General features: G+C 45.0%; 1 protein-coding gene across 1 annotated transcript; it reads right to left on the bottom strand.

The window, feature by feature from the left end:
• Positions 1-1,169: 1,169 nt before the first annotated feature.
• LOC136760096 (TNFAIP3-interacting protein 1) lies at positions 1,170-10,111 on the bottom strand. The gene is made up of 8 exons (XM_066715352.1): positions 9,941-10,111; positions 8,870-9,034; positions 6,082-6,235; positions 5,561-5,704; positions 5,220-5,342; positions 4,883-5,116; positions 2,810-2,935; positions 1,170-2,693 (listed from the first exon to the last, which is right to left on the bottom strand). The coding sequence occupies exons 2-8, from the start codon at positions 9,004-9,006 to the stop codon at positions 2,370-2,372; spliced, it is 1,242 nt and encodes a 413-aa protein (XP_066571449.1). The 5' UTR covers positions 9,007-9,034; positions 9,941-10,111; the 3' UTR covers positions 1,170-2,369.
• Between the last annotated feature and the right edge of the window lie 3,228 nt (positions 10,112-13,339).

The raw sequence follows: 13,339 nt of genomic DNA, 5'->3' as shown, positions 1-13,339 counted from the left end.
GCTGGAATACCATCCACGACCCATTTTCAATGCCCTAGCTGAGGGAAGGAGGTTCTCACCCAAGATTTGACGGTACATGGCCCCGTCCATCGTCCCTTTGATGCGGTGCAGTTGTCCTGTCCCCTTAGCAGAAAAACACCCCCAAAGCATAATGTTTCCACCTCCATGTTTGACGGTGGGGATGGTGTTCTTGGGGTTATTCCTCCTCCTCCAAACACGGCGAGTTGAGTTGATGCCAAAGAGCTTGATTTTGGTCTCATCTGACCACAACACTTTCACCCAGTTCTCCTCTGAATCATTCAGATGCTCATTGGCAAACTTCAGACGGGCCTGTACATGTGCTTTCTTAAGCAGGGGGACCTTGCGGGCGGAGTGTTACCAATTGTTTTCTTGGTGACTATGGTCCCAGCTGCCTTGAGATCATTAACAAGATCCTCCCGTGTAGTTCTGGGCTGATTCCTCACTGTTCTCATGATCATTGAAACTCCACGAGGTGAGATCTTGCATGGAGCCCCAGACCGAGGGAGACTGACATTTTTTTTTTGTATCTTCCATTTGCAAATAATCGCACCGACTGTTGTCACCTTCTCACCAAGCTGCTTGGCGATGGTCTTGTAGCCCATTCCAGCCTTGTGTAGGTCTACAATCTTGTCCCTGACACCCTTGGACAGCTCTTTGGTCTTGGCCATGGTGGAGAGTTTGGAATCTGATTGATTGAGTGCTTCTGTGGACAGGTGTCTTTAATACAGGTAACGAGCTGAGATTAATCTCAGCTCTTTACCTGTATAAAAGACACCTGGGAGCCAGAAATCTTGCTGATTGATAGGGGATCAAATACTTATTTCCCTCATTAACATGCAAATCAATTTACAACTTTTTTGAAATGCATTTTTCTGGATGTTTTTGTTGTTATTCTGTCTCTCACTGTTAAAATACACCTACCACTAAAATTATAGACTGAACATTTATTTGTCAGTGGGCAAACGTACAAAATCAGCAGGGGATCAAATACTTTTTTCCCTCACTGTATTTACCATGGTATCTCTTTAAGAGTGAGGCTGGGGAGTTGAGTGCTGTGTAATCAAGCTCATTAGCTTTTTAAAACAACACACAAGATGATGACAAAACAGAAAAGGCATCTGTTGGAAGCACACAAGCATATTACAAGATTAAGGTAAAATATAATTTATTATATCAACTAATTTGTTAACTCATTACATTGTTAAATGATTTCCCCACAACAACCTGTTGCAGCAGAGCATGTGTGGTCAGGCACATCCATTCATTTAGGATCACTGCACAGTGAGAAACAGGCTCTGTTATATAAACAATCCCAAACAATGTAAAAAAAGTAGTTGGGAAAATACAATCTGATTTAAAAAAAACCCCACAAACTCTGTTACTGACAATAGCTTAATTAAATTAGATTAATGTAAAAAAAAAAAAAAAAGGCCTCTGGGACCTAGGAGGACAGGTTAAAAAAATACATACATTTATATCAGTAATAAAGCGTTTCAGTATTTAGTGCACAGCTGATCTCAGCCAATTTGTAATAGAAGTAAAAAAAAAAAAAAGGAAAACAAGTAGCACTGGGTAGCAGAGCACAGTGTGGAGTGCAAAGGGACAGTACAGTATGTACAGCATGTCAGATGCACATTCACATGTCTGGGTTCTGTCTCTTCTAAGTTCTGACAGGAAGAGAGTGGGATATAAACAGAAAGAAAGTAGAGAGAGAAAGAGAGAGAGAGAGTCTCTCCTTCTGATGCTCTCAATGGCACTTCAGCCTGTGTGACACAGGAAATTCCATCTGGGGTACTATCAGTTTCACTATGAAATACCAACACACGCTCAGACAGCGTCACAGGCAAAATGCAGAAGTGAGAGAGTAACTGATGCACTTACAATGAGAGTGTCACTGTCCCCTGATCCATGAGCACTCCCTGACTCACCCTACTCTGCCCACTCTGGACATCCTCACCAAACACCTGCCCCCCCAGACACAAAAATAATTAAATCAACCCATAACAAGGATAGGTTTGAAGTGCCTAGTTGTGCAGGGGTGCTCTGTGGGGAGCAGGTGTGACAGTGTAGTGTGTGGATGTGTGTCACACAGCTTCGCCAGCAGAGCCACAAACCCACTACGCTAACAGGCCTGGGCCCTAATACAGGAGGGGAGGTGGAACGCTCAGAAAGGGATCACTGTGATGATCTCGCACATACTGGTTATAGCAGCAGGAGCTTTTAAGAATATAAATAAATACAAAAGAAAATCGAATAACAGAAATACAAAGAACACAATGATCTGGTGTGTCTGCAGCCCTGTGTCTGTGTCTCAGGGCTGCCTGATAGGCAGGTGGAGGGTCAGCAGGCTAGTGGTAGTCTACAGAGAGTGCGGAGGCCTGCACATCCGTGTTGCACACTGGGCGCTGGGTGCGGAGGCATGTGCTAGCTTTTTGCCCGTGCCGCTCACAGTGCTTGGGACAGGAGCTGCGTCGGGTGGAGCCAGCTTTCTCCCTCTCTTTCTCTTGCTCTCTTTCCCTCTCTCTCTCCCTCTCTGTGGCTGGGCGCCCGTGCTCATTGTTGCAGCGGTGGACCAGCACCGGGTCGCTGGGTGGCGACTTCTTCAGCAGGAGGCGCTGCAGTACCTGCTTGTCCGAGCGCTCCTTGCGAAAGTCATCTTCATACACCTTCAGCTGCACAGAGAGAGGGAGAGAGAGACAGACGTTGTCTATGAAAAATACCTCATCATGTTTTGCTTTTCCATTCCCCCCTAACGTCAGAGCTCCCCCATCAGGTTCCAGGGACTGACCTGCTCCTGCAGCAACACCATCTGCTGGCGCATCTCCCCCTCCTTCCTGCGCAGTTTGCTGTTCTCTTGCTGCATTCGCTCCCGGTCCTTGTGCTCCGTCTTGTAATCTGCTTCATAGATCCGTGTCTGAAAAGAGTCAAGCACACACAGCACAGAGTCAGACACACCACACAGTGCACAAAATCAGGCATGTATCATGTACTGTAAATATGAAATCTAAAACATAGCAAAATCACAAAGAAAAACAATAATCATAACAACAGCATCCAAACCCCAGGCAAGTCAGTTTCTGAACCATTGCACAATCTTACAACAGTTTGCCAATGCTTTTGAACCCACATCTGTCTCTCATGGCATCCTATCCTCTAGCAGCACTGACTCTGACAGCAGTGACTGTGGTCCTGTGGCATTACATATTACAATACAAGTGATTTAAAATTAGCTCCAAAACAAAGGCATGAATTCATTATCTGGAGATATTATCTATTATCTCCAAGTCAGTAACGTAATCAATAGTTTTTGATTATTTTTGGAATTTCTGCTATCACTGATATCGTGAAACGCATTTTCTTGAAAACGTAAATAGGCATCTTCTCCGTAAATTGTAAGTAGATTAAATTCTTATAAAGACTACTGTTAATTTTGTTCTATCTATGAAGATACATAGATCAAGCAATTTGCTATAATAAAGGGGATTTCAATGCATTGTATTGTTCTATCCATCAGAAATGCACTCATCGGTTTCAATTCACCAGGCACCAAAAACACAGATTTAAATCAATGCAATTAGGGCTTTATTTTTAAGTATCTGTGCTTGAGGAATGTTATGTATGTTATTTCTGTTACTTATGTTCGGTTCTAAATAAATAATTCCTTGCCGACCGAACCTGTATCGCATAAAAAAATTATCATCTGTATGATTTAAAGAATTCTCTATTAATTAATTCTCGCTGAAAAGCTTGCCTTATTTAGATCGCTCCCACCCCTACTGGATCTGCTAGGAACGTGTGTCATCGTTGTGGGTGTGTCCGCTGTCATGTAATTGGACAGGATTAAATATATTCAGACTCTTTGCCGGCTAACTTCAAGTTAACCTGCCAGGGAGCAGGTTTAAGATGCTGGACATGGTGCTGGCTGAACTTTAAACTCACTTTGGAGAAAGGAAAATCCTGTGTTTGTGCCAAGTTATCCTGAAACTTATCCACGTACGAAGAACGGAATCCAGACAGGTTTAAGAACCACTTTTTTAAGTGATATCTATAAGTGACATAAAGAATAATCATAATGACAGTTGCAAAGCTTGTTCAGTAAAAATCAAGAAACGAACACACACACCCAGACACTCTCACACAGACACATACACAGACAGACAGTCACACTCCCTGATTATAACTAAACTATAGCATACTAACTTGTTCCAGGTACTTCCCTCCTGTACTCACTGAATATCCTGCAACTATGTCAGTGTTAGTGTCAAACATCTTTCACCTCGCTTTGCAGACCCTGGTGAAGTGACAAAGCTTGCCCACAGTGTGGTGCTCTGGGGCTGTGCTCAAACTCTTTGAAACTACAACATGAAGATAGGTGTGGCATTGGCTCTGGTCCATTGTGTGATTTAGTGAATAAAAATCACTTAGAATGGAGTTATTTTCCCCCATGACAGTCCTAATAAATATAGTCCTTTTTATTGTACACTGTGCAGAAACTCACAGCACTGTTATGCACATACATACACTGGTGATACATCAAGGCCATCAGCACATACCCTGATCACAGAAACGCAATGGGCACATTGTGTTACATTAATGCAGCTCGAATGCTTCATATAACAACTGTGCCAAATAGATTTCTTATTCAAAGCCCCAGTGTGAGTCTAACATCTCCAAGATGCACATTAAATATGCAGAAAGATGTGAATTATCAGCCCATGTTGCATACAATACAAACAAAGACATACTCACATAGACAAGCACACACTCACTAACAGACATTCACACTCACACAAACACACACTGACTTGCACTCTCACTCACTCACATGCTCACTAACTCAGACAAACACTGCTCTGTTCACCTGACACCTGAGTGCCTCCAGCTGTTCTTTGAGATCCTGCACCATTTTCACCGTGTCTGCCTGTTCCTCAGGTGTCCTGCAGGGGGAGCTCCTGCCCCTCTTCTCTCTGCCCTGTGTGTCAGTGCTGGGGGGAGACTCCAGGGGAGGAGGAGAGTAGCTGGCACTCCCGTATGGCCCCCGGGGGGGCTCACACACACCAGACACCTCAGGAGGACCACACCTCTCCACACCATTCTGCAACAGAGGAAGTGAGAATGAGCAGCGACACAGACAAACACAGAATCTCATGAGTGTGTGTGCATGTATATCTGAATGTGTGGAAGTGCGAGAGGCTCACCGGTGAGCTTGCTGGCCAGTCCTGGCGGTGTAGTCTGTTCTCCAGGAGGCGGATGTACTCCTGAAGGTGCTGGTTTTTTCGAAGCTCCTGCAGCAGAGTCTGTTCATAGTACTCTCGTTTACTCTACATGGAGAGGGGGAGAGAGAGATGAGAGGAGAGAGATGGGGACAGAAAGACAGAAAGGGACACAGATAGACATTTGACTCACTAGCTCTTTTCCACTTTCCCCCTGCTATCTGTCTCTCTCTCTCTCTCCATCTGCCCCCTCACCCTCTCCCTCCCCTTCCCTCTCTACCCCCTAGCCCCTCTTCCTCTTCCCCCTCTCCCCATGCCGGGTGTACCTGCTCATGTTCTAGCTTGAGGAGCAGACGGTTGTTTTGCTGCCTGAGGGTGCTGCTCTCCTGCTCCAGGACGCCCACCCGCTGCTGCAGTCCCAGGGTGGTGCTTCGGTAAATGTGGTCCCATTCTTCATTCAGCTTCATCAGCTGGGATAGAGTGATGTAGAAAGGAAGGAGGGATGGAGAGACGGGAGGAGAGACCAGAGGAGTTAGAAGTGAGGTGAGGAGAGATAGAGTAAAGAATTGACAAACAGACAGGAGAATGAGGATGCGAGGATGAAGAGAGAGGAGGGACAGAGGAGTGAAAGTGAAAGTGAGAGAGAATGACATAGCACAGAGGCAGATTGTGTTTCATTTTGTAGAACTAGACTGCTAGAAATGCTTTCACTTGAAACCAGCCTTCAGAACCCTCCCACACCAACCCCCTATCTTCCATGTGCTCTTGACTCCCCCAGTCTCCCTCCCCCGCACAGAGCCTGGCAGCCCTGGTGAGAGGTCAGTGATGGTGCACCCATGACCTTTACCTCCTTGTTCAGCCTCCTGAGGTCTGTGTTCTTGTTCAGCAGCAGCAGCTTCTCCTCGTCGGCTGAGGTCACTGACATGCTCTCAGTGATCAGTGTCACCTGCTCCTCCTCCGACAGCAGCCTCTCTCCTCGGGACATGCCCATTTCCACACCCCTGTGCACACACACACATTGTCAAGGTCCCTCTCAGACACAGAACAAACACAGAGCCCTGCCTTCTAAAAAATTACCAGTCCAACCACCCCCCCAGAAGAAAACTGTTGAAATCAGAAGCCGAGGGAGTTTGCTGTGCCAGGGCGGATTCTGCAGTGTAGTTTCTCTGTACACCCTCAATACATAACCCAGGGCAGACACTCTGCTCCCAGATGCAGACTGGCTGATTCACTGGGAGGAGCTGTTGTCTCTGTGTGCACTGAGCTCCAGCATGGAACATGACCCAATGGGACTGCCCAGCATTGGACAACCCTAGAGAGCTGAACACACAGTGAAAACTCCCTGTTTGCTACTGCATTGATTCATCCATATAAAAACATGTAATTGCACAATATGTAAGAATCCTATACACAAACACACACACTATCACAAATACTCATATATACTTTCATAATAAGTCAATACAGTGCATGGGGACCAAGAAATGAAAAAGCACAGACCGTAAAAGTGGATAATTCACAGCTTACACAAAAACTGTCCTCCACATCACAGTTTAGAAAAGCACAAAGATGAGCAGTTCCTGTAAGTGTTACGAAAATGGTGGAAACAGCTCTTGTGAAAAACTACATTAAACAGCTGGCTTATTGATTTCAGAGCTGCTTATTTTCTTTCTTTCTTCCCCTTGACTTCTGTCAGTCAGAAACAGTAATGGCAGCCTGCTGGAGATGACTTTGAAATTCTGTCAATATAAAGAGAGGGACTCAGAAGAAGGGAAACGAAAAAAGAAGATTGAAAGTTTGCTGCAGCCGACAATGTGCTCTTAGAGACTTGAGATAAGAAGATTATCAGATTATCTGTCCTGGTTCACATCTGCAGCCCTGCCCTCACTGATCACACCCTCCACTCCCCTGCACCAGAAAATCCACAGCTTCAGGAAAATAATTTTTCCTTTCTATTGAATAATTGCATTGGGGCAATAAAAATTAAATCTGTTGGTATCAGTTTCATTTTCTTGAATCGTAAACAAGTCATTCCTGCCGCGCATCCAGTATTTCAGCTGTGTAAATTCTGGGCTGACTGTTTAATATTTTGAGCAGAGTTCTGGCAACGTTCAGGCTTCACTGGTCACTGCTAAGTCTCAGGACAGGTATTGGGGATGACAGATGGGAGTAGGAACCACTTGCGGTTTAGAGGATACAGACTGCCAACACGAGTCTGGCGAGCAGAACAAAGAGGGCTAGACAAAGGGCGTAGTTGGGGTCATGGAAGGTCGATCGATCGGGCAAACAAGGAAGATCCAGAGACGTAGGATGAAGAGAAAGCTTGGGTCAAAACACAGGTAAACAGGGTACACTAGAAAAGACTGCTCAGTAAGGCAAACCAGTACTTCACATCTTGTCAGTGGAACAAAGTAGTATATACACAAGGGTTGATGAGTGGAGGAAACAGGAGACAGGTGGAAAGGGTAAACGGGAATTAGGGATGATGATAGAATGATAGACTGGTTGGGAGCTGATCAAGGTCCTAGAACAGGATCTGAGCAAAGTGTGGCTCTGGTGGCGAAACGGAATAATCAGGCTATAGGAGTTACACTAAGGACACTAAGATCAGACACACTCCCCGAATTTCACCAACAATGAAACAGTACTGAGCAGTACAGCTGCCCCCTGCCCCCTGCCCCCTGCCCCTTAACGTCTGTCCACACACCAGCACTCCTGCTTCTTACAAAGTGTCCTTGCTTGGTTATTTGTTCTTTTGAATTATTATTATCATTATTATTGTTAATGAATTAATTAATGCACTTATTTTTGCCTAAGTGCCTAAGCTTTGTAGTAAAATGTGACAACAGACACAAGTCAGGCGAGAGAGAGAGAGAGAGAGAGAGAGAGAGAGGGAGAGAGATAGAGAGAAAGAGAGAAAGCAGCATAGGGCAAGGTCATGAGACTGGAGAAGTTAATGAAAAGCCAGGTCCAACCATTTCAGTGTGAAACCAATTTCAGACTCAAGCAATCCTCCTCCCACAGTTTCCAATAAGGAAGACCCCAGCACAGAACTGCATCATCAAACAGAATTTCCCCTGCTTGGTGACTGCCCTGGGCCTTACTGATAATGTCCAGCACACACCATAGGGGGCGTTGTTTACCACAGCCTGGGTAGCCAGCGATAGTACTCATAATACTAGCCACGCTTCTATAGCAATACATGACGTTGCAATGCATCGCAAGTAATCATTTCTGAGTGTTTAAAAAAAGCCTCCCCGTAATGAATAAACAAATAAATAAACAGAGATAGACAGAATTTAAGAGCTAGTTGAGAGCATTACTACAACCAAGCACACACTCGTTTGCAGCCAGTGCCTCCACCCAGCAGCTTCACATGGCTGAGTGTGACTTTTTTATTTTTTATTTTTTAATTAAAGCCAGTGCCACAGAGGCTGGGCGCTGTGACCTAGTTCTCAATCAGCTCCGCCTGGGGAATTTATTGTCCTATAATATGAGAAAGGATGAAATTATACCCTGTCCCCATGCTTAACCAAATAACGGTATAATAAAAACAACAACAATAATAAACCATCTCAGGACATGACCGACTGACTGACTGGGTTATTTATCAGACCCTGCACCGACCCACTCACCTGTCGCCAGTCAGACTGCTGCGGTGCGAGCCGGGCTGGTCCTCAGTGTGCAGCCGAGCCGCCTCGGCCCGTGTGGGAGAGCCCGGTTCCGACCCAGCCGGCGGAGCAGCCTGCGCAGCACACAGCGTGCCGTCCATCGCCACGAGTGGAAATATCAAATCACGGCTGACAAGACACACCCACACGCAGAGCAACACGTTAATTACTGTAAAGTTCTTCTGCAAAACGACACCTTATTTATTTATTATTATTATTATTATTATTTCCGTAAGCCTGTTTTAATGGCTGTGCAGCCTACGTAGCGACACTAGTTTTTCCACCAGTAGAACAAGAAGAGGAAGTTTTAAAATAAAACAAAAACTGTAACCACGATGAAAGGTGGCTGAAAGAGGAAGTCTGTCGTAAATGGAGTTCACCTGACTATAAGACTGGAAATCTTTCCCCTCAGTCTGAAGGTCAGCGATGCCGTATTGCACAGCACTATACTGTAGCCTACTGTACTGTACAGCATACAATCTACAGTACTACTGTAATGCACTATACAGTGAACTGTATAACTGTATACTTCAATTTCCTGCACTTGACTGCACTAGTGCGCAGAACTGTATTGTATTCAAATGCACGGTAGTGTACTCGACTGTACTGCACTCATAGGCATACTGTACTGTACTATACTGAGCACGGCTTTACTACTGTATTGTACTACTGGGCTGGTTGCACTGCATTCCCCCACACAGGGAAATTTCAAGAGCGAGTCTGCTCAGTTACCGTCACTGGAAATATACCTCCCTTTTCTGAGATCCCTACGGCCTCGACTATAGAAAAACAATTCTACCGCAAAACTGGGCTAGAGAGTGAAACAGGTGACTTTGTTTTAATGTTAAAACAATACAAAATACGATGTTATATTCGGTACATTAAAAGTACTCAAACACAAATACCAGTGGAAATGAAACAACATAATAATAATAATAATAATAATAATAATAATAATAATAATAATAATAATAATAATAATAATGTAGTCTGTCATTAAACATCTATATATCAGAAAAAATAAGAAACTATTACCTGAATCACGAATCAGTGTGGGATCTTCTTTCCCCCTATCTCTCTGTGTCGCTGTGTCTATCGGTTTGTTTAGTCTTAGGCGCTCAGAAGGAAGTGACTGCAGCGGCCAGGAGGGGGGGCTCGGGGAATTCCAGCGCCGGCTCACGCAGAAGCCGGAGGAGCAGCTCGGCACGCCGCGGTCACACCAGGGCGCGGACTTTCTGCCATGACCACATCGCATAGCACCTCCGTAGAAACGGTACTGTATACCAGATTATAATACAATATCATCATAACTCTCTCACACTACCACCCCCCTGCAATCTCCCCTCTTCTTTCACTGTCTCCTCCACCCCCCCCCCTCTCTCATCTGTGCATTGTAAATCATAAACTAAAGCAAAACGATCTGCTACAATAATTTGTAGTCAACATTGCAGGGTCACTGACAGCTTTACCTCTTACAGTGGAGGTGGAGTTGTATTGCTCTGGCTAACCCAGGCTAGTTTTCACATAATCTCCTGCCCTCTCCGCCTCTCTCCTTCCCATGGGCACCCAGAAGTAGTCTTGTACTGACTTGGGTCAGTGTATGACAGGCTGGTACAGTGGTGCTCTGAGAGTTACGTCATGTTTTCTGTGTGCGCGAATGCACTGGGTTCAAGACTGCATGATTGGTTATGCATGCTTATGTGTCAGTTGTGAGTGGGTGTATTAGGAGGGCTGAAGTCATCTGACAATGGCTTTCTGTAGTCACCATGTGAATGAAAATTTTGGTGACTCATCTTTCTCGTCAGAATGGTCGCTCCCCTTCCCCTCTCTTTCTCCTCTCTCCCCCCTATTTCTCCCCACTCCCCCTCCATTCTTCTTCCTTCCTCTCTCCCCTCCCTCTCTCCTTCTCCTCTCCTCCCACTCCTCCACTCTCATTCCCCTCCCCCCTCTCTTCATCTCCCCCTCCCCTTCTCCTCTCTGCCCCCTCCATCTCCCCTTCTCCCTCCCTCCTCCTCTCTCCCTCCTCCCTCTCCCCTTCTCCTCCTTCTCCTCTCTCCCTCCTCCCCCTCCCCTTCTCCTCCCTCCCTCCTCTCCCCTTCTCCCCTCTCCCTCTCCTCTCCACTTTCTCCCTCCCTCCTTCTCCTCTCTCCCTGCTACCTCTCCCCTTCTCTTTTCTTCCCAACTCCCTCTCCCCTTCTCCTCTCCTTCTTCCACCCCTCTCCCCCTCTCCTCTCCTTCTTCCACCCCTCTCCCCCTCTCCTCTCCACCGCCTCCCTCTCCTCTTCTCCTCTCCACCCCTTCCCTCTCCCCTTCTCCTCTCCACTTTCTCCCTCCCTCCTTCTCCTCTCTCCCTCCTCCCTCTCCCCTTCTCCTCTCTCTCTTTCTTCCGCTCCTCTCCTACTTCATTGCCTCCCTCTCCTCCTCTTCCTCTCCTCTTCCTATCCAGGCTGCCCAGCTGCCCAGCAGTTCAGTCCAGTCTAAGCAGCAGCAGTTGGTTCCTGCCTGTGGTTCCGCAGATGCCCAGCTCATACTGACTCAGCTGGGTGATTGTGACAAGTTTCCAACCAAAAAAGAATTAAAACATGCACATGCTGCAAATGCAGATATTTTGTTATGGGCACTTTTCTATTTTCTGTGCCTTCTCACAAGAGAACAATTAAAATCTTAAAGTGAAAGTAGTGTCATCAGTAATCAGATGCTAGAAATTTCACCTGGCTGTATCTCAAGGAGACCCCAGACACTGCTGATCCTGTTTCCACTGCCTGACACACTGTGGGAGAAATAACTCTAAATTAAATGACTAAGTTTCACATTGAGCTGTATGGGATGGTATTTATTAATTACCCAATTAAATCAATTAATAAATGAAACTAGAAAAACTATGAAGCCAAGGCCATGCTGTCCTGCAGGGTGTTTCCCCCATCATATGCAAATAGCATGGCAGATTGTGAATTCAAGAGCACCGTGCCAGCTTCCTCTGCACATATAACAAAGTACTGTGGTGAAGAGGAACTGGAAGGCTGACAAGATTTAGCAGTGATAGGCAGGGGCGTTTCCCGGGGGGGGGGGGGGGGGGGGCACTTAAAAGCTTAATAGCCATTTAAAGCCCTAAAAATGAATAACTAATTCACTGATTGTCACAGTAACATCAAACTAGATATGATTTATTCTACAATTGTCTGGCATACTTTTAAAACCTTTGTTTTGAATCAAAATTCTACTTTTGATTTAATAGAAATACATAAAGTCAATAATATTGCATTTAAGGCCGTAAAAATCAATAACAAATTCAGTGATTGTCACAGAAACATCAACCTAGATATGGGGCCGGATTAAATCAAACTTTTGATGCACCCGCTAATAGCAAACTACAAACCTGTCTATCATTGCGGTTACATTTATGATTAGAAGAAAGTGGCATCTTACTAAAAATGAAGCCACAACTGAGTACAGTTCTGTAGTTTTTCGATTAGTGGGTGGGTCAAAGCTTTGATTTAATCCGGCCCATGATATGTTGAATCGAAATTCTAATTTTGATTTGATAGAGGGCGTGTAGTCATCCCAGAAGGAGTGTAGTCAAAGTTCTGACAAGTCTGCTGTATTCCATTCAGAAGGGGCCTGGCAGAAAAGTCTGCATCTTCAGTTATATTGAATTAGATTACAGGAAAAAGCCTACAGGAAAAAGGGGTAAGGCCTGACCAAGGAAGAAGGACAGGGGGATGGATCATAAGAACCAAGATGACCAAGAGGATCACCATGAACATTCCACAGTGCAGATAAAGAAAGTGAACCATAACATATATATACAGTTAGGTCCATAAATATTTGGACAGTGACACAAATGTCATTATTTTGGCTCTGTACACCACCACAATGGATTTGAAAGGAAACAATCAAGATTAAGTGTAGACATTCATTGTTAATTTGATGGTAGTTACATCCACATTGGGTGAATGGTGTAGGAATTACACCAATTTTTATATGTGGTTCCCCCCAATTTTAGGGTCTCAAAAGTATTTTGACAAACTAACATAATCATTAATTAAATTGTGAGTTTCAATACTTGGTTGCAAATCCTTTGCAGCCTTCTGTTTTGCCTTCTTCCCTGGTAATGCTCTGCTAGGCCTGTACTGCAGCTGTCTTTAGTTCCTGCTTGTTCTTGGGGCTTTTGCCTTCAGTTTTGTCTTCAGCAAGTGAAATGCATGCTCAATTGGATTCAGGTCAGGTGATTGACTTGGCCATTGCAGAACATTCCACTTCTTCGCCTTAAAGTCTTGGGTTGCTTTCACAGTATGCTTCGGGTCATTGTCCACCTGCACTGTGAAGCACCATCCAATGAGTTTTTAAGCATTTGTCTGAATCTGAGTAGATAATATAGCACTAAACACTTCAGAATTTATCCTGCTGCTTTTGTCAGCAGTCACATTATCAATA

The sequence above is a fragment of the Amia ocellicauda genome, chromosome 10, assembly GCF_036373705.1.
Source record: "Amia ocellicauda isolate fAmiCal2 chromosome 10, fAmiCal2.hap1, whole genome shotgun sequence".
Lineage (NCBI taxonomy): Eukaryota > Metazoa > Chordata > Actinopteri > Amiiformes > Amiidae > Amia > Amia ocellicauda.
The sequence above is the reverse complement of the archived record's forward strand: the minus strand, read 5'-3'. Positions and strand labels throughout refer to the sequence as shown.